Genomic DNA, 25,374 nt, shown 5'->3' with positions numbered 1-25,374 from the left:
AAATTTTGATCTACAACCCAAATTAAAAAGTTTGATATGATATGAGACAATGCTATAGATTTTTTTTTCAATTGATTTTTTTAAGTGTTTCATAGTTTCTAGAGGAAGGTGTAAAAAATTTCAATTGGATACATTATTAGAAAAGAAAATTAGGAAAAGTAAGTGAAAGAGCCCAATTATGAAACTACCTAAATTTTGGTAGTTTGGGGGAGGGGGTGTGTTTTTACTTTTTTTTTTATATTTTCTGTGTTCTCAAAAACCACTTCTTTGAGAACAATAAAAAACATGTTTTTATTGTTTTTTCACTATTTAAAATAATAGATTGTTCTTTGTGTTTTCTCTTCCTTCTTTTTATGTTTTCCTAGTTGTTTTTTGTGTTTTTACAAAAGTAAGTTCCACCCAACCACCACATTCTCACCCGTAAACCCTTTTTTCTTCCTTAAATTATTGAAATTAATATACTTACATGGTTACAAAGTCATCATTTGTTTAAAAAAATTATAATTGATGTAAAAATTTCAAAATAAAATATTTTTTAAATTTAAATGAATTATGCATATAAAAATTATTTATATATTTATAATATCAAGTTAATAAAAGAAAATACTTTATTAATTAAAAAAATAATCTTCTAACATGTTTTTTTTTAGAACAAAAAATGTTTTTCAGAATTCAATTTAAAAATTTTTTTTTTTTTTTTTTTCGAAAACACCAAAAACTATTTTCCAAAACAATTTTCAAAAAGGAAACAAACCCTAATCCTCCCGGCGGTAGGAATACAGTGCTATTCAATTTATTCCATTTTTGCCCTTACATCATCTTCTCCAACACATGCCTTTTTTCTCTCTCTAAAACTCAAGATGATGCACATGCACAAAGCTTCTTGGGTCTACTCTTTGCCTTAAGGGTGTAATTGGAAGCTTCTTGGATCAGTTCTCTTGGGTCCGTCTTCAATTGACTGAATGGATTGAAGGTTGTCTTGATGTAGGTTTTTTTTAAGTTTCTGCACCACATTCTTAAATATGAAATAAAATATTACATACAAAAAAACATTTTAAAAACATATTTAAAAGTATAAAAAATAAGTTAAAAACAGTTCAAATTCTCCAATAAAATTTTATTTAATAAAACATTAGAAAATAAGTTTTCAAAAATTATTTTTCAGAATTATTTTCAATTTTCAAAAACACCTCCCAAACAAAACCTAATTAAAATTATCATTCCAACAATCAAAGATTAACAAGAGTTCATCATAGAAAAGAATTCATTGGGATTGAACATAGTATTTAACAAAACTTTCCAGTAAATATAAACAATAATAATTATGTTCCGCATGGAATTCCTTGGACGAGGGAATCGATGTGCTCCAAGAATCAAGTCAAGCCCATCTAGGTTTACTTTATTCGGTTGAAGTCATTATAAACCCTATCAGTCTATATATATAAATCACATTTGTTGTATTATAAAAAATAAAAATAAAAAATCAAATATAATTAAAATTACTAAATAATTTACAAATTTTTACGTTATTTCATCTTCATATAAAAGAATTAAACAAATAAAATAAATTTAAAATAAAATATAAAAATAATTTATTAATTTTAAATCAATTTTTTAATTTTTCTTCCCTTTTTTTCTCTTTTTCTCCACTCCTTTTCCTCTCTATTTTTCTCATCAAGTCAATTTCCACAATTCTCAAGTTGGGTGGACTGGGAATGATTTGAGTTGAATAGACTTAGAAGCCTACTTCTATATCATCCCTTCAAAATTTGTTAAAGCATCAATAACAATAGATCAAGTTACATGCTCTTGTATTTGCACTTTTGAGCTGCCATATATTAGTAATTAGGGAACAATAGATAAAAAGAAGCAAATGCTCTGAATCATTCAATGAAATCAAATTTTTAACTTCATCTCAAAGGAGTATATGTATATAGAGAGCAGCAGCAACAATAACCAATTCATAAACTACGGCTGCAAGTCACCAGTTGGAAGAGCCGTAGATACTGTGAAATCCCAACACCTTACCAGCCACTGATCTTCAGACATTGAACTTCCAGTAGAAGAAAGAAGAAAGAAAAAAAAATCTAATATCTAGTACTATATATATATATATATATATGTCAAGTGACTTAACTAGACACAAATGGGAATGGTATTTTATTTTCAAAAGGAGAAAATGAAAGAAAAAATATTAATGACCTTCATAACATGGTTTTGCTACTGTGCCCCAACAATATAAATCTACAAAGCTTTCGACATCATATTCAACTTGGGTGTTGCTCCAAGTTCCTTCATGCTAATTCCCCTTCAGAGTCAAAAAAACACGTTCTAATCCCGCCTGCAAGGAGAGAGGGACTACAACAAACACTCCATCATGTCAAGTAAAAGCTTGCATGAGAAGAGCTACACAAAGCCAAAACTTATAATACCACCATCCAACTATGAAACAGCTAACCGGGTTCTCTCATCAAATTTTTGAGAATACCGATTTGACTCAGCAATGGATTGATTATCAAGATTTGCAACTGATCATCACAAGCAACCCCCAAGAAGATTTGATCATTTCCAAGTATTTTACACAAAGCACAAGATCTTCATCACCATGGGCCTCGAACTCCAATCCTGCAAGTATCTGTAACTAAGAGGGTATCACTCAAAAATAGCTGCTACACTGGTTTTTATTTATTTATTTTTTCTTCCCTCATACAAACCAAGAATCCATGCTGTTAAAGAAACAAATGAATACAAGGACAGACGAAGTGCTTCAAGAGGCAACAGGAGAAACTTTGAACAAAGCTAAGTGTGAATCAAGCTCCACACTGTTCAACCACAAACTTGCAATCTTCTGATTCAATCAAAGAAAATAGCTTTAAGAAAATGAATAAATAAATCCATTGGACCAATAATCATAGGATGCTGCCATCTTTATAAATCTAGAATTAAATAGTACCAGATAGAATAGATGAGCACCCACAGCAAAGAATGCTGTTCCTCTGGCTTAGAAATTTTGCTGAACTCTAAAATGCTTTTCCAAGATTAAAGAACAAGTGAAAATCATATATTCCAACTCACAAATTTACTGACCAAGAAATACCTATTTCTATGCTTGCCATGTTCTAAGACTCACAAAATCATTTCCCACTAATTCATCAGAATGAACTCAAAGATGTTCCATTGATGTACATTTCAGGTCCATGACAAAGTTTCTTGAATAAAACAAAAATAAAAATAATGCATATGCACATCTAAGTAAATCAGCACTAACCTCCGTCAAAATGTCATCTGGAATCATCTTCCCTGCACCACTCTGTAATTAAGAACCAGGTCCTCAGGTTTCTTCCATATATAAGCGCGGACTGTGGCTAAGCTCATGTCAGGGGATAAGACCTAAAACACAACAAATAAAAGACATTGTTATCAAGAATACCAAGGCTCTTTCTGAATCCCCAGAGAAGGGGAAAGGAAATGGGAAAATGCTGAAAATTTCAAAATGGTATCCTTCTCAAACTATTATCAGCATCTCCCTCCCATTTCCCTTGTTCTTTCTATGATCTAAACGAAGCTTTAAAAACTCCTACTATCAGAGAGTTTACCAGGCATTTCAGAACTCCATAGTCCATTCTGGTCATTCCAAAAATAATTTCATGAAAAGGATGTCAAAGTTTGTCTTACAGATGAACAATATCAGGGCAAAAGTGTACTCTTAAATAACATGGTAGGTCCCATAAATAAACATCCAATATATTTCCAGCAAGAAGTATATCAAAGCATGTCTTACAGAAGAACAATAACAGGGAAAACTATCATGGGTTTTCTTAAATTCCTTGAGAAAGTGAATATCCAATTGGCAGACTTTCCTCCGCCCCTAGTCCATCTCGAATAATATGGTAAGTCCCTCAAATAAACATGAAAGTGATTTCATGAATGGGAATGAAATCAAAGAGTAAACAACTAAATGAAAATTAAAATAAATTCAAGAAAAGGAATGATAGAAAACTAGGGGAAAACATTTCAGACCAGTGTGCAGTCTGACAGTCTAGCTCAAACCCAAGGGAATGGCACTCCATATCACATAGCGATTACCATTAATATATTTATCCATTCTACTTTACTGTTTTTTCCAAATTCTAATTCTTCTGTTTTAATTCAGCATTTCAAGAAGCACAAAGTTGCAGTTCATAGTTTGAAATACTGCTTTAACAAAAGGTGAATGGATCAGTAACATTATACTCATCCAAGTATATCAACTTGCCTGGTTATTGCACAAGATCTCTATTGAGGGCTTAAGCTTTTGCCAAGGCTTCAACCCAGACCTGAAGGATCCATCTCCACCAACCGCTGAATGCTGTGACTGCCCACCAGGGAGGCCCGGGGCAAATGTTCCATCAGGGTTTACATTATCCATTGGTTTGTCAAGGACCATCTTTTCCACAACATAATTAACAACCTAAAAGAAAAAAATCCACAGAATTGTTTTCATCACACAGTATTCTTCTAAAAGCATGAAGTAAATGCAGTTTTGTACAACCTGGTGTGAACACATGTCAAGATGCACAAAAAGAGATGCTCCTCACATCTTTCATCCATTCAGATGATAATATATACATTTAAACAATGTGATCCAACTAAGGAAACAGACACCAGAATGCTTCTACAAAATTATGCCCAAGTACTTAGAAGTCTCAGGCCCCTAGGCAGGACAGGATAATCTGATCTCCCATCACAGAGCACACTGAGGAGGATAATATATATGAGACATGCTCCAAGTTAACCTCTGAACATTTTTCCCTGATGCTTCAGCCAGCAGTCTAATACATCTCTGTGTATCTACTAAAGTATATTTTAGATAATGACTTCAGTTGCTTTGACATAAAGCACTTCATGGTGGGAAAACATTTCAAATTTAAAGCCTTTACAGGTAAAACACCAATTTTTTTAGTTTTTTCATTGTTTGGTATGAAACTTGAAAATGTTCAAGTATTCTACAATCATTAATCAGTGTGTTACGAAGGAAAGACAGAGTATTATGACACCAACCATTTGTGGTGCTAAACCCTCATCTTCAAAATCACCACCGACTGTTTTTTATTAGTCAAGGATTTAAGCACCATTTTTTATTTACTTGAATTTCCTGGTCATCATGTATTCAGGTAACACAATAAATGTAGGGGTTTTATTTATCTACAATCAACTTGGACACCTTCATTCACTTTCGACTTCACAAATAAAAAAGTAAAAACCAAAAAGAAAAATTTAAAATTAAAAATAAATAAATAAAAACCCTAACTGGAAATATCAATTGAAAGAATGAAGAGAACTATTTTCTTTAATAATTTCAACACTGACTTTGTTTTTTCCCCAATTTTTGCCATGCTTTCAGATTGACTGTGAACCTGATCCATAAAAAATTCTGTGAGGTTTTTTACATAATTTATATAAATCAATCACTGATTATGATTCCAAGCAGAGATTGTCAACGTACTAGATTTTCAAAAGGACAATATTGCCAGAAATCAGTGGGGTGGAGATAGAATTATAGGCAAATAAAGCATCAAGTTCCACAGAGAATGGCTGATACAGCAGTGGATTCCCAAAGGTGACCATAGCTCAAGAAAAAGGTTCCCAGAAAAATCATTACCAGCTTTTTCAAGAGAAAAGTGCTCAAAAATTTTGAGCAGTTGGTGTTGCTTGGAAGCTATGGAGATGAAGAGTGAGATGGTGCTCAAGGTAGACAGGTGGAAAAGGTATTTTACATGGAAAAAAAAAAAGGCAGGAAGAATTTTACATCAAATAAACAGATCCAACAAGGCATTCAACTTGCCTCAGAGAAAATGAAACACAATTCAATTTTCATTTTGTTTCACTATTCACAAAGCATATGCTATAAAGTGAGAGAATATACAGTACAACATTCATTTCCCATTTATCTCATATGTACATTGGAGTTGGTCATTATAGTTAAGAACTTTCAACTTCAATAATGAATGACACATGAAGAAAACAAATATCAGACAAAAGCCACAAGCAGCATTTATGATATGCATGCACAAGGCATATATGCACATGTACATAAAATATACATGTGTTATTGTACCCAAACAAGCGAAGTTGAAAACTTTACCTTTTTCCAAACTAGCAGAACCAAAAGAAAAACTTACTTTATGAATTCTCAATATACGAGGTGCACTCAGTTTCCCTTGAGTAAGGATCTGAACAGTTGAACCTTCACATGCTTGTAGATAAAAGCTGCACCTGCAGTAGTTTACATAAAATTTTATGAAAATTACTAAATTGGTTATGTAAAATAAATAAAAAATGAACAGTGTCCTATAACGCTAGGCAACCAATAACTGAAAATGTCTGATTTCCTATGACAATCATTCATTACTTTTCATTGGACAAAATAAAGATAGTTCACAATTTCAGGGAGCCTGAGCACCAGCAACATCAAACGTGACAAAAATATAGTTCTTTTAATTTCCCAAACATGTCAACATGTCAAGGGCTCATTAACACCATAATACTTCCAATAGCTTCCAGTAGAAGAATTCGACAGTCAACTGTTTCATTCTGGATGCATAAATTTATTTAAAGCAATCCAATATATGGCCCCAACCACTGACACTTATTTCACATCCCAGAAATGATCGCAATCTTTTAACAGGTCCTACTACAGCAAGCAGCAGGCATCTTTCAATCACAGAACAGCAAACAAATAATAAGCAATTTCTTATATGCAAGGTATCTTGCAAGTAGATGACCAATAAAGAAAAGCCTATAAAAAAAGGGGAAAATAATAACCAATAAAGAAAAGCAAATGCAACAAGGTCAAAGAATTACTTGGTATTTTCCCTGGGAGGTAGACGATTGTTCAGTACACAATCTAGACACCACCAAGGGAAGTCCTTCTCATCCTCCGTTCCATCTAGATCAGTGATTTTCTTTCTCCATGGGCCTCCTTGCGAGCCCTCAGTAATAATGGAAGGAGGGGAAACTGTTGAAAACTCAAAAGGAGGATAAACCATGGAATCATTTTCAGCATTACCATCTATCTCCATTCTTGAGTGGGTAATACTTCTAGTAGAAATTTCCTTCCCAGAAGCAACCTCCCCATTGGCTACAGATTGGGACCCAAATCTTTGTTTTCTTTTGGTTAACCAATGAGACAAAAGACCTTTAAGAGTTTCCCGTGCTAAATTAACCTGCAGAATCACATTAAGATGATACAATAAATGAATTATTGCAATTAAACCTATGAAAATGCAAAGTTACACCATTTCAGGATACATTGATTACCAAACACATTCCAATTAATGATGATTATAGAACTTCTTTTATGATATATAACAGCAAAAAAATAAAAATGTTTTATTTTTTTTGAGGAAAAACTATACTTGTATATTAGGAGTATACACAAAAGGAAGAAGGATAAGAAATCCTTCAAAAAAAAGATAAATAAATAAATAAATCATACAGTGTAAAGCAAAAACTACTTGGTGGAAAGCCTTTGGCTTCCTACCTCACATTGTCTAAAATGCCTTTTAAAGTCAGAAAATTTTACAAAAACAAAATTGAAGAAAAACAAAATTCTAACACTCCAGCTATCTACATGAAGTGCCCAAAAATGTACAGATATAGCTGAGATGTACCCAAGGGATTTCTGCTACCAAATTCAGAAATTCAATGACATAGTGATACAAAACTTTGAGAATAAAGATAAGAAATCTCACCAGAATAAATTCAATTTTATAATTATATGATGTAAAAGAGATCTGGTCACTTCATGAGTACCCTTTCATAAGAGAATAAAGGGTAATATATCTCTGAGAGTCAGACATAGGAAAAGAATTTTTAATTGATAATCTTGTTTCCATTTTATCATAATTTTTACAAATAATGGAAAAACCATAGTAAAGGTACATAAACAACAACACCAACCAACCCAAAAGCCCCACCCATTCTAGGAGAAAAAATAAATAAAAGCAAAAAAAAAGAAATTAAAAAAACCCAAAAAAAAATAATAAATCACTCCAACCAAACAAAGCAACAAAATACTTTCTCAAGGGGAGATGATAATAAGGAATAATGACGGATTTACCTTATCATCCTCAGGTTTTCCAATAATATTAAGGTCAGCAGAGTACATTTCTGCAGAAAAGCATTGTGGGGTATCCAAATGGACAGACAAGCTTCCCAGCCTCGTATCTACAGTAAACCATGCAGGAATGCTCACCTGGACAAGATAATGCAATCAAAAGAAAGATCCACCAAAATGTTTCACTCAAATTACAACAAATATTTAATATAAATTAGGAATCCATACCATCTCGAACAATTCTTCTTTCTTCTCCTCAAATGAGACCTAAGGAAGTTAAAAGCACAAATGTTTAGGAATTAGCCCAAAAGAAAATCTTCAAACGTAAAAGCCGTACATCGTAATTCAGCAAGACAATTGCAACCCAATCAGGCCTTAGCACAGGGGCACGAATCATATCATTCTAGAGTCACAAAAACTATAGACAAAAAAATGAGCTCTTTTAACCTGTCCATAGTCCTCAACAACAATGCCCCTAGTGATCTCCCATAGCTTCACTGAGCCAGCTGTATCCTATTGTGGAGAAGTATAGTGTCAATTTGCAAAATCACATTCAACAAAATAACCATTCAAATCTGAATTAGAAATTGATCATAAAAGTAATAATTATCTTATTGTAAAATAAGAGGATGCATCTTAATTACCTTAGTCAAGACATGCCTTCTATTATTTAGAATCTCATGCTGCACAATTCCTGGGGTTCCAGGAATGGTAAAGGATGGTTCCTTGTGAACAGGAACCTACAACATTGGAAAAAGTATATTAACTTGGTTAAGGAAGCTCAGGTATACCTCTTTGGAGAAAGAAGGAAAAAGAAATAAACAAAAGAGAACAAGTGTTTTTTAAAGGATGCCTACCATTCATATTATTATGCACAATAAGGATTCAGTATACACATTAACATCTTTTGTGAATTACAGAACAGACAGGAATAAGAATGACTTACAGGTGTTGATCCTTCTAAGGAAGCCCTTGCCCTTGAAAAGGACAAGTTTCCAGCCAAGAATGAACCGCCTCTCTGAAAAACCTTTTGAGGGTTACGTCCTTCAGCTGGCCATCTGCGTACAGAAGAGTCAGTTGTTGCAGCCCATATGCCATCATCATGCAATGCCAGTTGCAAAATAGGATGTTCCTTTGTGCAAAGCAAAATACTCTCTCTTGTCGCCAAGTCTGTCAAGTATAACTGAGAGTATAAACAGAATTGGGCATCAAAGGATGAGTATTGCAGAAAAAGATCAGAAAAAAAAGAGAGAGAGAGAGAGAGAAAGAAAAAAGGGAGAAAACATCATATGCTAAAGGAAAAAAATAATGGCAAAACATAAGAAAGAGGCAGGGGAATATTTGCATTGGTTGAGTTCTGGGATAAAACTGTACTCACGGAAAGGTCCCTCCCACCACTATAAACATGGCTAAATGTTGGGGTGCTTGCAAGTGCCCAGACAGAATCTGTATGCACGGCATAGGAATGCACACATCGCTGCTGACCAAGATCCCATAGCCTGTGAAATGTGAAGAGAGATGTACAGGTTGATCAACCACATGAAGCACTAAAAGGATTAATTATAAGGAAATAAACGAAACATATATTGGATGCGTGATTAAAAATCAGAAACCAGAAAATTTATTTATCTTATCAGAAAAGAAATTCATTGAAATGGATTAAAAATACAAAGAAGTAGGTATCATTCCAAAAAATTAAGAACTGACAAAAGAGTAAGAATGGAAAAACCCCAAAAGAAACTAAAGCTGCTCAGCTGCGAAACTAAAAGAAAACGTACAATGCCTACAAGCAATGTAGAAAATTTATTAAGAGGAAGAAATACAAAAGCAGCAACAAAGGAGACTGGAGGGATGAGGGAAGCAACTACCTTGCACAACTAAATCCAAGCATAGTTGTTAAAAACTTGCAATACATTTTGTTTTTTTTTGTTTGATAGATAAAAGGATGTATATTAAACAAAAAGAGGAAGCAACAAAAACAGTGCCCTCAGAGTATACAAAAGAAGCCCAAAGGCTCAAACCGAAGGGGAAGGGATAGAAACAAAACACATCACCTTCCCTTAAAGCCTAACCAATCAAAGAAACTTACAAGAGAAGAAGCGTTCAAAACTTACAATACATAATACAATACAATGATGCATTGCGTTTTTAACAAAAATCAATACATATCGTAATTCATATTTTATCACTAACGTATCTTGCAATACATATACAATACATGATATAATACAAAATACAACAATATATACATCTTCAACTATTTTTCATAATTTTAACAAAAATAAAATTCCCTTTTTTGAAAGAATTATTATAGTAATTGTTTAAAATGAATGGTAAGGTTAGAAAGTAGTCATAAAAGGGAGAGAGAGAGGTAAAATAATCCTATATGAAAAACTATATCCTTGTTGTCAAAAACAATGTTGGAAGTTAATTAAATTTATTCTAACAATATTTATTGACATTGAAAATGATGGTAATTGATAAATAAAAATTTTTAGGCAATAAATCAGTTTTTTATTTTTATTTTTAGTGGAAAAAGAATGGTGACAAACATGAAAAGTTAGAAGTTTGGGGATAAAACATAAGGCATAAATATCCACAACACATACAAATACATATGCCTAGTTAGAATTTGGAACTAAAATCATATGTAAAAGTTTAAAAAGCTTATTTGTGTGGATGTTATGAGAAATCTATGCATTAAACTCATATTTTGTTAAATTGAATTTTTTAAAGCTCTAGCATTCAATGTTTTCATATGGTATGATATAGTTTAACTCTTTAAATCTCAATATCTTTTATGAAATTGGTTATATACTACCTCACAATTCATGCTTCCAATATATATGTGCATGTATACATTTTTTTTCTATTTATTTTTTCACCATATAAAAAAACTTATGATACATTGTACAAAAGAATAGAAAAATGATAATATGTTTTGCAAGTTAACAACCATGAATCCAAGCACAAACCTCAACCTCACCCCTAAGGGTAAATGGAAAAAAAAAACAAGGCAAAACTCGAGTAGAAATATAATTCTTGGAGAAAACTTCTAGGATTCAACCAACTTGTAGCTTTCCCCATCAATGATATGTAGCTTACAAAATAAAGAAAACTGCATAGAGCTTTAAAGAAATTACTCTAATGAAAAAAATGAAGTAACAGAGCAGAGGGCCATGCAAGTGTTACTCGAAGTTTCATCACATTATAGTTTCAAAATATGATGGAGCATAACATGTTGCTCCTTGCAAAACTTGCCTGTGTCTTCTTCTTACCTATTCTTCGTACTTTGTGTGCACTTTGGTATCTCTAGTGCTTATTTCTTTATACACACACACACGCACACACATATATTCTTTCTTGAAGCATATTAGGGAAAGAAAAAGAATTTTATATAAAGTTAAGTTTCTAATCTAAAAAAAGTATTTTTACTTTCTTTTAGATTTTTTTATTTAGAAGATTTAATCATTATAGGAAAAGAATAGAACCCTTAATTACTAAATGGACTAGGTTTCTGTTTTCATAATTTTATTCAATTTTTAGAGTTTTCCAAAACCTGAAAATAAGGTTAATTACTTAATTATGGGATTGATGACGAATTATATTAAAGTTTTTACATACCTTGCAATTTTCAATTGTGAGACTCCATGACTTTTCTTTTAGGTGAGACTCTAAGAAGGCTTTAATGACTTGTTTATGATTTTATTTTATTTTCTTCACTGCCATAATTTTAGCTCTCCTTAAATCTTAAAAAATTGAAGCCCTAGCCCACCTTATTTGGTTGTAGACAACTATCCTAAGGTTGTTCTACATCAATGGAGGATGCTATAATAGCAGTTCTATTATGGCATTTCCTTTGTTTCTCATTGCTGCCTTCCTCTTTTTCTTGTGGGGGTGTAAATCCTAACAACAGCATTTAGACCACATTTGGTTAACAAAAATTGTATTTCACTCAGAAAACCAATTAATTTAACACAATTTACCGAACCAAATTCAAAAGAGATGTGCGCCTCCCTTCTGTTTTGAACCCAATATCTATATACACCCATTGTGGAGCACTCGCAACTCTGAAAGGAGATGCATGGTTATGTTGGACACGATTGACTGGACCAACCCCAACAGAGGTGCCCCTCTTCTGTTTAGGACCCAAAAAAATATCCTTGCAGATCACTTACAATTCTGAAAGGGGATGCAGTGGTTATGGTGGTGGCATTTGGTGTGACAATGATTGTGTTAGTCCACAATAAATGAAGATGGTGGTCGTGGCACTCGTGATGATCTTGTGGTGAAGCATGTGGCATGGATGAGATGAGTACTTAACAGTGATGGTGGTTGGATTGGAGTGACCATGATGGTGGTGGCCTACTGACAGTGTCAGCAATGCAATGGCGGGAGAAGTGGCAACCACATGGTTTCTAGCAATGGTGGCATGGGTGGCAGCAGTGTGAGAACAATAGTGTTGCAGAAGTGGAAGTTTTTGGCAATAGTGATATGAAAAGGAGGGTTTTTTTTTTTATAAACCAAGAGAAGAAATCATATTAGACCACACCAAAACAGGGGGCACTCCCTAAGTACACCGGCAGTATACAAAGAAGGCCTCACCCAAGGCAGCAAAGGAGAAACAAAAACCTAAAAATGCCAAAGATGACCAACAAATCAACCACCCAACATATTCATAAAAGAGAGATAGTCCACGTCCATGAACTGTTGAGACCATTCAAGAAGAGCCCGAAGGAAGAGATTCTTCAAGCTCGTATCTGACTTCTCTTCTTCTTGGAACATTCTTCTATTCCGCTCTCCCCAAATACACCAAAACAAACAAATAGGCGTCATTTTCCAAATTACACTCCTCTTCTTTTCTAGACCCTTAATTTTCCATTCAAGAAGCAAATTTCTCACTGAGTTCGGGAACACCCACACCACCCCAAAAGAAGAGAGCACCACAGTCCAAAGCTCCCTTGTCTTACCGCAATGAATTAGAATATGATCCGCCGATTCCTCATTCTCTTTACAAAGATTGCATCTATTAACCATAGACCAACCCCTCCTCATTAACATATCAACAGTAGAAATTTTACCCCAAACAACTTCCCAAGCAAAAAAACAAGTTCTTAAAGGGCCACACGAACCCCATACCTCCTTTGCTGGAAATAAGGGGCTGTTCTCCACCTTTAAAGACCGATAATAAGATTTAACACTAAACTTTCCTTTCCTCTCAATCTTCCAAATTAGAGAATCCTCCCCTTCTTGGACCTTTACTGCAGAGATGTGAATTAGAAAACGATTCACCTCCTCTAATTCCCAATCATGAAAGTGTCTTCTAAAGTACACCTCCCATCCCCCGCCACCACCTCCTTGTCTCCCCCAAAGATCAGCCACTACAGCAGTATTATGGGTTGCAATTCTGAAGAGCAAAGGAAAGAGCTCCTTCAGCTTAGAATCTCCAACCCAATAGTCCCACCAAAATCTGGTATGTCTACCATTTCCAATACGAATACTAGTTCTGACGAAGAACTCCTCCCATCCCTTTCTAATGTCTTTCCAAAGGCTCATCCCATAGGACTCCCTTACCTCTCTAGTGGTCCAACCCCCTTCCCCCTCTCCAAATTCACCAACAATGACTTTCCTCCAAAAACTCTCCCTTTCTAAAGAAAATCTCCAAAGCCATTTTCCAAGCAAAGCATGATTGAATTCCTTCAAGTGCCTTAACCCCAAACCTCCATACCTCTTATCTTTGCAAATAGCCGTCCATCTTACCAAGTGGAGCCTTCTTCTCCCCTCCACATAGGTAGAGGCTTTGTAACAATCCGCTCCCAACCATATAGATATCATTTACTCTAAGCTCAAAGGGCTCACAGCTTTAAAACACGTCTAGTGTTAGGAACTTTCTCCCCTATCGGTTGTGGGATATCACAATCACCCTCATGCAAACACAACGTCCTCGTTGTGTCCCATAAGATTATAGGATCAAACAAACAAACCTCAACACTAAAGTCGGGGATCAACTCTAATACCATTTGTAATAACCCACTCCCAACCATATAAATATTATCCGCTCTAAGCTCAAAGGGCTCACAACTTTAAAACGCGTCTACATTGTTAAGAAGAGTCAATGCTTATATAATGCTAGGAACTTTCTCTCCAATATGAACAGTAGGGCAAAAAGTGTGCTCTAAGATTGGAATGGCATCTCTCTCCCACATATTAGAAACCTGCAAACTTACATATGAAATAGCATTGCAGGGTTTAGTTTCATACCAGAAACTAGAATTCAGTCACCCAAAAATTTAAAATCATAATGATCCTGATCCTAGGGCGACATTCCAGGATATCATATGATGCCTTAAGAAAATCCTCAAATACTTCAGACACAGATCCCAAAGGTGCCATCCATACAGCACCTTGCTGCCTATTCCTCACCCATGTACCATTACTTAATAGCCATGATAGAGCTCCATATAAAATTAGGCTCCTTTGAAGGCACTAAACACTTGCTAAGCAATGTAAAATTCAACAAAAAATGTAGCCTAATAGCAAACTTTCCATTCCCGTATATAGTATCACAGTTATGTATCTCCAATTTTTATCAATCTCAACCCAACTCTTTGTTACAGCTAAGAGGAGAGATAATGGTTAGGGATGATATGATTTGAATGCTTTGACTCTTGCTTTTTACGATAAGGAGCAATCAGATCAAGGTTTGAAAAACTCTTCCTTAGAAATTTGTTTTCGTGGGTGAAGATGTGCATAGACATAAGCTCTACATCTTTATTTGATTTTGCAGATTGGTTAGGTTCTCATTGAGGGAGGGAGTTGTTTTTTGTGTTCTCTCTTTTTTGGTTGCGCCTTTAGGTGCTCATTGTATACAACCTGTGTACAATGGTTTGCTGTCTTTTTGGTGCTTGTTTATATATTCGTATTTTTTGCCTATAAAAAAAATAAAAATTTCTTGGAGATGGTAAATAAACATAATAGGTATAGAAGTTATAATAGAAAACCACTCAATAAAGAATTAGAAGGTATGCTTATAAATCAAGTTAATTTGATTTGACACTTGCCCTCTCTTTGTCTAGGAGAAGGTCCTAAATAAAGAATTACACAATAAAGATTGGTTATTGCGGGGCAGTCAGCACCCCAAGGTTTGGGTCCCCATGATGAGTACTAAGGGCTTGGCCATGGAAGGTTCCTCGGTTATCAAAAAAAAAAAAGAATTACACAATAAAGAATTACAAGGCATGTGCATCAATCAAGTTACTTTGATTCTGTTGAGGATCAATTCAAAAAACTGTTGAGATTAGTTTTGAAACAACTCATCATGTTGAAAGCAAAAGCTCTGCCCTTCCCCTCTCTCAGAGATGGAAAGTCAAATGCCTTTCATGTCCCCTCAAGTAAAGAATCAGGCTTCACAATGCTCGCCAATGGGGCTTTTTTCTCATGCCTTTCTTTGTTCATGGTTCAATATTCTGATGTCCCAGGCATTGAGGAACCACGCCACCCCACTCCAAACTTGGTGGTTACACTCAGTCCCACCTATAACCCCATAGATGAATACAAAACAGAGTTCAATTTGGGGAATTGCCACTTACCATTCAGTGACTTTAGCCCTGGACATCCCCAAAATGGGTACCTATCTGATCAGACCAATTTGTACCTGTTAGCTTTAGTTTTTTGCCCATGAAAAGTGCATTTCCCATGCAAATCTAAGCAAATAAATTAGACGTTCATCCTTGGTATTTATACAGCCAAGTAGTTGATATTGGGCCTACTCATAAAAAATGACCAAGAGGAACAAAAAATTGACTGACTAGCATCATTACAACCATTTGAACTGCATATGGAACTGGAGGAACATTAAAAGGCAAATTTGCATGTCTGAATAAGATAATAAGTTTCATCATTGTGAAAAAGCAAAAAGCAGTATGAGGTACCAACCTAATCATGGAATCAGAAGACCCCGATAAGCAAAACCTGCAACAATGAGAATTAAAAAACACTTACTTGAAGTAAACAAGAACATAATCAAAATGATTAGTAACACAGCAATAGATGATTCATCAAATTGGAAAGGCAACTAATGATTAGTCAGTCCAACAATGATGCAACACACCCAATATCTCCCCAATGCATTTCAAGATCCATCACAGTCCTAAAATTTACCTTGTGTGACACTGAAAATTAAAGAGGAAAAAAGTACTGAAATAAAAAATTAATCATAAGGGATGCTGTAGTGACAGAAAAACAGGAAATATTTGCAACAAATTAAATTGTCAGAATACAGGATGTTACTTGCAAAAAATAAAACGAAGATTAAAAAAGTTTGAAGCTCAAAAATATTAAAGGTTTGGATTTTGTGAATTTGCCAGGAAGCAACACAAATCCAGTGGATAAAAGAAATTGCTAACTAACATGCTTCTCAAATATGTCCCCTTTTTTTCTAGTAAGAAGCAAAAAAATGTAATAATAAAAGAAAAATACAAAGAAGGATGATGCATTCTTCTAACACTGTGTAAGTACCAAGCAGTAAGACAATGGTCATCTTAGCACAACAAATTAAACAAACAAGCTTACCCAAAAAATATATTTCCCTTTTTTTTTATTAAAAAAAAAAAAGGCTAAACAGAAAAGTGCAACTACAGATATAAAAGAGAAGTAAACACAGAACTAAAGTAAAAATAAAGACATAATCCCTCGATCTAGGAACAACAATTGTTTGAGTTTGGGGAGCATTTATTTGAGCAATAGCAGACTCTTAAAAAAGTGATTATTGAGGTTTCCTAGGGAATGCGATATTTTATGCCATAGGGTCATCTCAAGTATTTAAGAGTCACACCCCTAATAACTGGGATGACAACCTTTTTTTTTTTTTTGATAAGCAAATGAAAACAAATTTATAAACAGTGCCAATAAGAGCACACCAAAGTATACAGGTTGTCTACAACAGGCATCAAAAGGCACAACCCAAAAGACAGAGGGCACAAGAAACAACTCCCCTCCTTTAGCAAGACCCCAGCCAATCTATGAAGTTGACAATAATTACATATTTTATTTATGTTCTAAAAGATTTAATTTTCAACTACATAATTTCCATTTGTATTATATGACATTAAAATGCATAAAGTTTTTCTCCTAGTAAATTTTTTTTATAATAACCAATAATTTCATTGTGGTTAAATATTCAAAGAAGGATAAGCAGTTCTGCCAAGATGTAATCCTCTATTCAAAGAAGGATCAAGAAGACAGAAAAATGAATATCAAGTATATAAATTAACTGATTTATCTATCATTCAACCAGAGGTACTATCAACAAGGTTTCAAGTAAAGCATAACTATAGTAAAATGAATATCATGCAAATAAATTTACTGATTTATCTATCATTCAACAAGAGGAGCTATCAACAAGGTTTCAAGAAAAACATAACTTCCAAGTTTATTCCTCCCTCCCCTTAAAAAAAAAAAAAAAAAAAAAAAAAAAAAAAAAAGAAAGAAAGAAAAACACCAACCAAACACCATATCATACCCAAAGCTTAGCCCAATTTCATCATTGCCGATGGCTTCCAAACTTTATCCAGGTTATTCCCATATGTTATCACAAATTCCTCCAATCAGAACTTTAGGACATGGAATCAAACCTAGAACCTTCACATCCCCACCCCAACCCTAGCCACTTGATGTGCTTTCCATAAGAATACTGCTGAAATCTCAACTCTTCCTACCCCCAAACTCCAAGAAAATTTAAGACGAAATAAAACGAAAAACAACCAAATTCCCTCTTTCTTTCTCTCTCCTTTTCCACTTTTTTGATAAGTAATCCCTCTTTGTTGGTATCGTCTTTTATCTGTAGTCCCATCAACAACAGCAGTAGTAATAAGTGTATCAATGAAGGAAATCAAAGGCATTGTTGAATGATATGTTGATAATAGGATTCAGAGATAATCCATAGTATATATACATACATACACCGACATACATAGGCACAAAAACATGGAAACATCCATTTAGACATACATAACATGACACTATATAAATACATAGATTTCTAGCCATGCCATACAAAACAGAACCCACAAGAAACTTTTTTTTCCTGATAAGTACAAAAAAAAAAAAGTAAAAAAAAAATTAAAAAAAAAAAGAATTAAAAAAAGCCTTGTGGGGGGTGGCAATCCATGTATACATGGAATACACTCACTGGGCCCAACTAAACTACATAAGCAAGGAAGACAAGAAAACGAAAGAAAATAATAAACAAGATAGCACTTAACAATGAAGGGCCACTCAAACTGGTAACAAAATCCATATGGGAATGCCTCCTGCAGAGCAATCTGACTTCAAACCAAGATTGCAGCAAGTGCTACAGAACTGAACAAAAGTATTAGGTATGGTTGAAACATTGTTCGAACCTGTATTACATATGCATGTATACATATATGAAAAATTCAATCAAGTGCATGAATGGATATCACCAAAAAAATGATGATATAAATGCAACAACTAGTCAACACAAAATGCTTTGCCCCTACCCTAAAAAAGGGAAAAAGAAAAGCTAGTATAAAAATTTGCAAATGAAAAAGACCAAAATCAATTTGAAGCTTAGCAAAAATGCTTACAATTGCCTTGTCAAATAACTGCAGATTTCATGCAACCCACCTGCCAGTAGAATCCAGAAGCAGAGCCCTAATGTTATCTGTATGCCCTCTGAGCTTCATGGTCTTTGAACCAGTTCTTGGGTCCCAAATACGCACAACCTACAGTACAGTAGCAGTTTGCCATAAAATTGCTTTCCATTAATAGTAAACCAGGAGCAACACACTAGCTGATCAACATAAAAGTCAAGGATATAAGATGCAAATCAACTATATCATAAAATGGCTTCATTGGTACTTAGAGAAACCTAATGAACCTATTATAAATAAATTTATTATATAAAAAAGAAATCAGATGCAAGGAAGAATTAACGATCCTTCAAAAATGAAGACAATAAAGAAACTATAAATATCATAGCATACCTTCTCAGTTCCACCAGAAACAAGAAGGGTTCCACTATCATTCATTGCCAATGCATACACAGACTCTTTGTGGCCTTTGGCAGCAACAGGCACATATCCATGAGGTGGAGTAGGGTGTAGAGAAATACTGTTGCTTGAACTAATAGTCCGTAGACTTGTAATGGGCAATGAATTTCCAGAACCATTGATGCCATTGGAACAATCCTCCTCCATTGCATCACTCGACTTTGAGACTGGAGTTAGTGCAGCTTCCAGATCCCATACAAAAACCTCCCCACCAAGGCCACCAGAGGCAACGACATTGCTCTAAAATGCATGACACTATAAAAGGATCAGAAAATGATAATGACAAAATATGACACAATGCCCCCAAATATGCACCATTAAATTGAACATGAAACTTAAATAGCAGCATTACACTGACAAGAACCCTTCATCTATGCAGTAAATAATTCCATGAAAATTTTGACAAAGAAATTACATTTTTTTCTGCTGCAGCGAGACAAGTAACATAGTCAGAGTGTTGACGGAGAGTCCTGGTACAAGTTCCATCAGACAAGCAATTCCAGGTCTGGTGTATCTCAATAAGGGAAATAAGTCAATAAAAATAATCAGATTTTCCATAGGTTAAAAAACCAACAATGATGGATTCAAATTGACAAACCTTGAGGGTAGTATCTGAAGAACAGGAAACAAGCGTATTGTCACCTGCAAGAACAGCATCATTAACCTGCACAACCAACAATTTTCCTTTCAAATTCAATAATAATGTATGTATGCAGCACAATAAAAAATGGAATTCAATGAACTAAACAATCCCATATAAAGATAAGAGAACTATCAATGTTGAAAATGGAAACCTATAAATTTAAATTTTTAAAAGAAATGTCCATTTCATCAATGATTGGCAATGCTAGATTGCCAATAATGATGCTATGTGGCTAAAACTAGATAAATTCATTTCATGAGGAACTGACAATGCAAAAGAATAGCCTATACCAATATAAAGGCTGAAACTACTTATGTAAATGATTCTAATAATTAGGCACTAATCAGATCAGCAATGTGTGAAGTAAATGATGAAGAATAGCCTAACACAAGCAAGATCAGTACCCAATCAATGTGTGACTCAAATGTGGCAGAACAGGTAGCCACCTCTTCAGTGAGCTCCCACCTCTTCAGCGTGCCATCACGGCTTCCAGTGAAGAGGTAATCACGCCCATCAGGAGCCAATGGCTTCAATACAGCCAAACAATTTATGCCTGCACAATGCTGCAAATAGGGAAACATTCCACATAAGAATTTATAAATCCTCTAACAGTAAAAGAATTATCAACAGAACAGTAACCTAGCAAAGGGGAAAGGAATCTTCCTTTTTTGATGAGGAGGGGAAAAGAATCTTCTTGATATTGGGAAAAATAAAACAACACAAGAGGGGTGTGTAAATGAGAACACTGTCATATGATTTATTTTGTTATGTGATTCCCACACGCATGTTGGTTAACCATACATAGTTACAATAAGACAAACAATAATAGGCATAGCTAAGCATGTAAATTGCTTGAACTTCGTGATTGTAAAAAGAAAAAATAGGACAACATGTATAAAAAGTAATCAATGATAATATGGCACCATAGCTCTGGTAAAAAAAAAAAAAAAATGACACCATGGCCACAGCAGCAGGAGGGTGCTTAGGTATCTCCTTGTGGAGGGGAGGATAGCATGGGTTCCAACAAGCCAAATGGATTCACTGAAAACAGGAGCTATAACATAAGAACACAGCAATCTTTTTTTTTTTTTTTTTGATAAGTAACATAGGAACACAGCAATCTTAACATGTTCATTTAAAAATAGAACAAATCAAACACCACGAGCAAGCATATAACAATTTTTCATCCAAATTGAAGCAACACATATTAGTGAACATACATATCCCTCTGATAAAAAAAAAAAATACACACATCCCAGGTATGACAAAATATATTTTTCTATTTGGTGAATTATTTTCCCCCTGTCAGTGAGGGAGAAGAATCAAGTTATTTGACTTAAAGTTGCATGAACTGTCTATGAAGAGACAAAAGATGGTGATAAAGTTGTATCAGGGTAAAAATCTCTCATATTTTGGTTCGTAAGCAAATAAAGTAAAATATATGTGACCCAAGGTACTACACCACATTGGGCAGAAAAACATGGCAATCTGTAAACCATAAACACCCTAAAATAATGAGAAAGATTCAGGAAATATAAAAAATTCACTAAAGGGGGAAAAAATTGTTAGACACTCGTCAATAATTTGGAAAAATATATAATTACAAATTATCTTCAATTTAAGAAACAAGTTACAGCAATCATCACAATTTCGGAGAACCCAATACATTAAAAGTGAAGGTGACACATCCAAGTAGTAAAGGGGCCCCTGATAAAATTTATAGATAACTAACATGCATGTTCAACAAATACAAAATAATCTACCTTTGTGTCATCCGCATCATTCAACACATATGTCAACCTCTTCTCTTTGCGAGGGCGAGTTGAATTAGATGTGTTTCCTGCACTGCCTACGCGGTGCATTGCAGAAACCCCTAAACAGATATAAATAAAATGTCAAATAAAGAAAAAATGTTAAAGAATGCAATTCCCTATCAATTACTTGGAAACACTCATAAGCATGAAATGCTTGCAGGCTCCTACCAGTGAAAAGCAAGATAACATTCCATTGGAGTAAAATACCTTAGCATCAGTTTTTTTTGTTTTTCCTCAAGATTGAATGAAATGGGACATATGTGAGCCAGAATGATCCAGTATCAAATTTTGGACCAACCTTTATCCATGTGTAATATAATGGAAGTAAAAATTCATCAATTTAGGAATCGAGTTGGTCCTGCTATCAACAGAACCCTGGTACAGTTCAGTACCAGCTATACAATCAGCAATTACTGACAAGCAACAATACATAAAATTATTAAAAAAATTATAAAAAATTTAATAAAAGGTCAAGAAAGCAATCATAAATGATTATTACATGCATTCAAATGTTCAAACGAGGAGATTGCAATACAACAAGTACAGAGAAGTTAATACATGCGCTACCACTTCAGTCAAACTATCCACTTTAGGACATTAAACATTAACAGTCTGAAAATGTTCATTCCTTTTTTTATTGAAAAAAGTAAGTCTAGAAATATGTCTTCCCATACCCACTCGCTGTTAAAAGCTTCCTTTCTCAATTAGTCACTGATAAGCATAAACATTCGGACTGTTCTCCAGTTTCCAGATAATTTGGCACTTCAAATGTGTTAATAGCAGATTTGTCAAACAAGTCAAAGAGGTACCTTCAAGCATATCTACAAATGATGATGACCAGAAGATATGGATACAATTGCAGAAACCCCAAAGGTACCCTTGAAATGCCCTTTAGATTTCAAAAGCTGAAAAATCACATATATAACATAAAAATCATCTTTGCAAAGTTTTAATCTGTACCAAGGAACATTTTCACTTGCATTTTTCAGTCTCATTGCATTAATTTAAAATATATATATGTTCTGTGAACAATGAAGCATTTATCAATTATTACAAACATCGCATGTGTGAGGAAAAAGACAACTATAAATTATATTCCTAAATGAGGTCTGCAAGGAAGATTCTAACCTAGACAGACCAATATAAACCATTGACTAAATGCAGAACATAGGGATGAAGTGGTAATATAGATGAGGTTTTACATTAGCATTTTCTCATTGTGGTCTTTCCTTGATTAAATCAATTGCTTTGATAAGTGACTCAGGAGTTTCATTTGTGATGAACTCAAACGAGGAAGCAGTTTGAAAATGGCATTCTCAATCATGACTTTTAACAACATTTGCTATTGATCTTTTTAGCAATTATCGACTTAGGATGGTAATATGATCAAAAGAAAGCACTATCTACAATAATGCCCGTCTAAAGCAAGAAACACCCCAAACCCCAACCCCCCCCCCCCCAAAATAAATAAATAAATAAATAAATTCTATAGGGTGGTCACGGATAATCATAGCCCTCAACAAAATTCACCAAAAAGTCTAATCCTTCACAGCCATAGTCCAAATGGGAAAATTTCAAAAATTCAATAGCAAATCTCTAAACTATCAAACCCCAGATTATGATACTCGAAAAAAGCATTAAAATCAGTTTCAAAACAATCACAGATGCGCATGAAAGTAATAAAATCTGCTTCCTAACCAATAAGAATCATGAAAATAAAGGACAGCCGAATTCCACATTTCAGTTAAGTTGACTTTTTACATTTCCCAGAAACCAAAAATACCACAGAACCCAAAATTCAAAATTCCCCTTCTCTTTTCCTCAGCAGCCAGACACAAGGCAAGGGTTTCAAGTACCCAAAACCCTCATCAACTGCAAAACACTGAAACCAGTCGATCTTTCCCCTAATTCAATCAACCAGATCAAACGATTTAGGGTATCCAAAATCGAACCAAACCCCAAATAATCAATCGTAAAAAAGACAAAATCACACAGATAGAACCTAAGAAATCCACTAGATTCAATCCAAGCACATATTGATACCAAAATTGGAGCTGTCGAGAAGGAAAAAAAAATGAAACCCTAACCTTAAAATCAATGAAGAATTTGGTGGGGGTTTCGGCTTTGGTTTTTTCTCTACTGATGAAGTTCCAAAATTCAGACACAGAAAATGTAGAGAGAGAGAGGCAGTGTGTGAGAAATGGCTGAGAATGCTAGAGAGAGAAAGTGCAGAGAGAGATGGTTTGTGAGTTTCGATCTTGTTGTGTGGATGAGTCCTTTGACTGGGTTTTCCCGTTTTCTTCGAGGGTTATCTAGTCTTTTCGCTCTCAACAGATAAACAACAGAGGCGGAGGAAAAATTAATGACAATCGCGGAGATAGTTGGCGTAGTCTTACTCGCTTCCCCAGCCGTCCAATTGTTAGGTGGGACCGGTTTTATGGCTTTGGCAGACGGTTGTGATGCAAACGAAAGAGCTAATGGAATTGGGAGTTTGGGGATTAGCGAGTAGAGTTGTTCTGAGTGGAGTGCGAGTGGGGTTGATGATTTTTAGGCGAAAGTCGTTTTTGCAACGGCACCCCTGTATTTTGTCGTATTTGTGAATAAGCCACGGTTTAATGGTTTTTTGGTTATCTGCCTCGTATCCCAAAATACGTTCTCATGCGTACCCCTTGGTTTGAGCACATATACCATTTTTATGCCTGTCTAGTGTATTCTATATATTGTTAAAAATAATAATAATAATTTAACTGCATTCATAAATTAAATCATAATTATTTCAAAAAAAATGTTTTTACATTACATTAAGAATAAATTATTCCCAAAAATTATTAAGGAAATAAAAAAAATGTTAAAGAAAATAATTTTTTTCATATTTGATTTTATTATGAAAAATATATATAAAAATAGATATAATTAAAATTATTAAAAAATTTATATATTTTAAAATTATTTAATCTTTATATAAAAGAGTTAAATAAGTGAAAAAAAATTGTAATATATAAAATTAATTTATTGACTTTAACAAAATGTTTGGTACTAAGGAAAGAAAAAAAAATGTTAAAAAAATGGTTTTTTCGTATTTGGTTTTAATGTAAAAAAATAAAAGAAAATCAAATATATTTAAAATTTATATATCTTTAAATTATTTAATCTTATTATAACAAATAAATAAGTTAAATGAGTTTAAATAAACATATAAAAATAATTTATTAAATTAAAACTTATTTTTTATTTTTTCTCTCTATTTTCCGTTATGTTTGGTTCCAAAAATACTAAAAAGAGAAAAATTTTGTTAAAAAAAATATTTTCTCATGATTGATTGTTATATAAAAAATATATAAAAAAATCAATTATAATTAAAACTAATTAAAAATTTATATATTTTTTAGTTGTTTAATCTTCACGCGAGCAAGTAAAATAAGTAAATGAGTTTGAAATAGTAAATAAGGATAATTTATTGATTTAATTTTATTTTTTATTTTTCTTCATTTTTCTCTTTTTCTTTTTTTACTTTTCGTCTCAATTTTTTTTCCTTCAAATTTTTCAAAAACTAAATATAACCTAAATCTATATTTTATTTTCCTTCACTTTTTCTCTTTTTTTGCTCTTCCTTTATATTTTCTTTTCCTCCATTTTCCTTCAAACTAAACATAACCAGCAGAAGACGAATGCCAAAAGAGAATTAGGGCATATTTACTCTGAAATTAAATTAAAGAAGACATGGAGGTAGGTCTCAATTCCTTATAA

The 25,374-nt window shown here is 33.8% G+C and overlaps 1 protein-coding gene across 6 annotated transcripts; it reads right to left on the bottom strand.

Moving 5' to 3' along the window:
* Positions 1-1,879: 1,879 nt before the first annotated feature.
* On the bottom strand, positions 1,880-23,895 carry LOC117930973 (WD repeat-containing protein 48). Of its 6 annotated transcripts, none has more exons than XM_034851797.1 (20): positions 23,715-23,893; positions 22,437-22,532; positions 21,577-21,686; positions 20,218-20,376; positions 19,769-19,834; positions 19,586-19,675; positions 19,105-19,410; positions 18,746-18,843; positions 16,034-16,069; positions 9,477-9,597; positions 9,045-9,281; positions 8,743-8,838; positions 8,546-8,611; positions 8,327-8,365; positions 8,102-8,236; positions 6,844-7,205; positions 6,162-6,255; positions 4,256-4,450; positions 3,269-3,390; positions 1,880-2,641 (listed from the first exon to the last, which is right to left on the bottom strand). In XM_034851797.1, the coding sequence occupies exons 2-19, from the start codon at positions 22,444-22,446 to the stop codon at positions 3,292-3,294; spliced, it is 2,319 nt and encodes a 772-aa protein (XP_034707688.1). In that variant the 5' UTR covers positions 22,447-22,532; positions 23,715-23,893; the 3' UTR covers positions 1,880-2,641; positions 3,269-3,291. The 6 variants fall into 6 exon arrangements, with proteins under 6 accessions (XP_034707688.1, XP_034707689.1, XP_034707690.1 ...); XM_034851798.1 differs by having other exon boundaries at positions 1,880-2,635; XM_034851799.1 differs by having other exon boundaries at positions 1,880-2,625.
* Positions 23,896-25,374: the final 1,479 nt, after the last annotated feature.

The sequence above is a fragment of the Vitis riparia genome, chromosome 14 (genome assembly GCF_004353265.1).
Source record: "Vitis riparia cultivar Riparia Gloire de Montpellier isolate 1030 chromosome 14, EGFV_Vit.rip_1.0, whole genome shotgun sequence".
Lineage (NCBI taxonomy): Eukaryota > Viridiplantae > Streptophyta > Magnoliopsida > Vitales > Vitaceae > Vitis > Vitis riparia.
The sequence above is the reverse complement of the archived record's forward strand: the minus strand, read 5'-3'. Positions and strand labels throughout refer to the sequence as shown.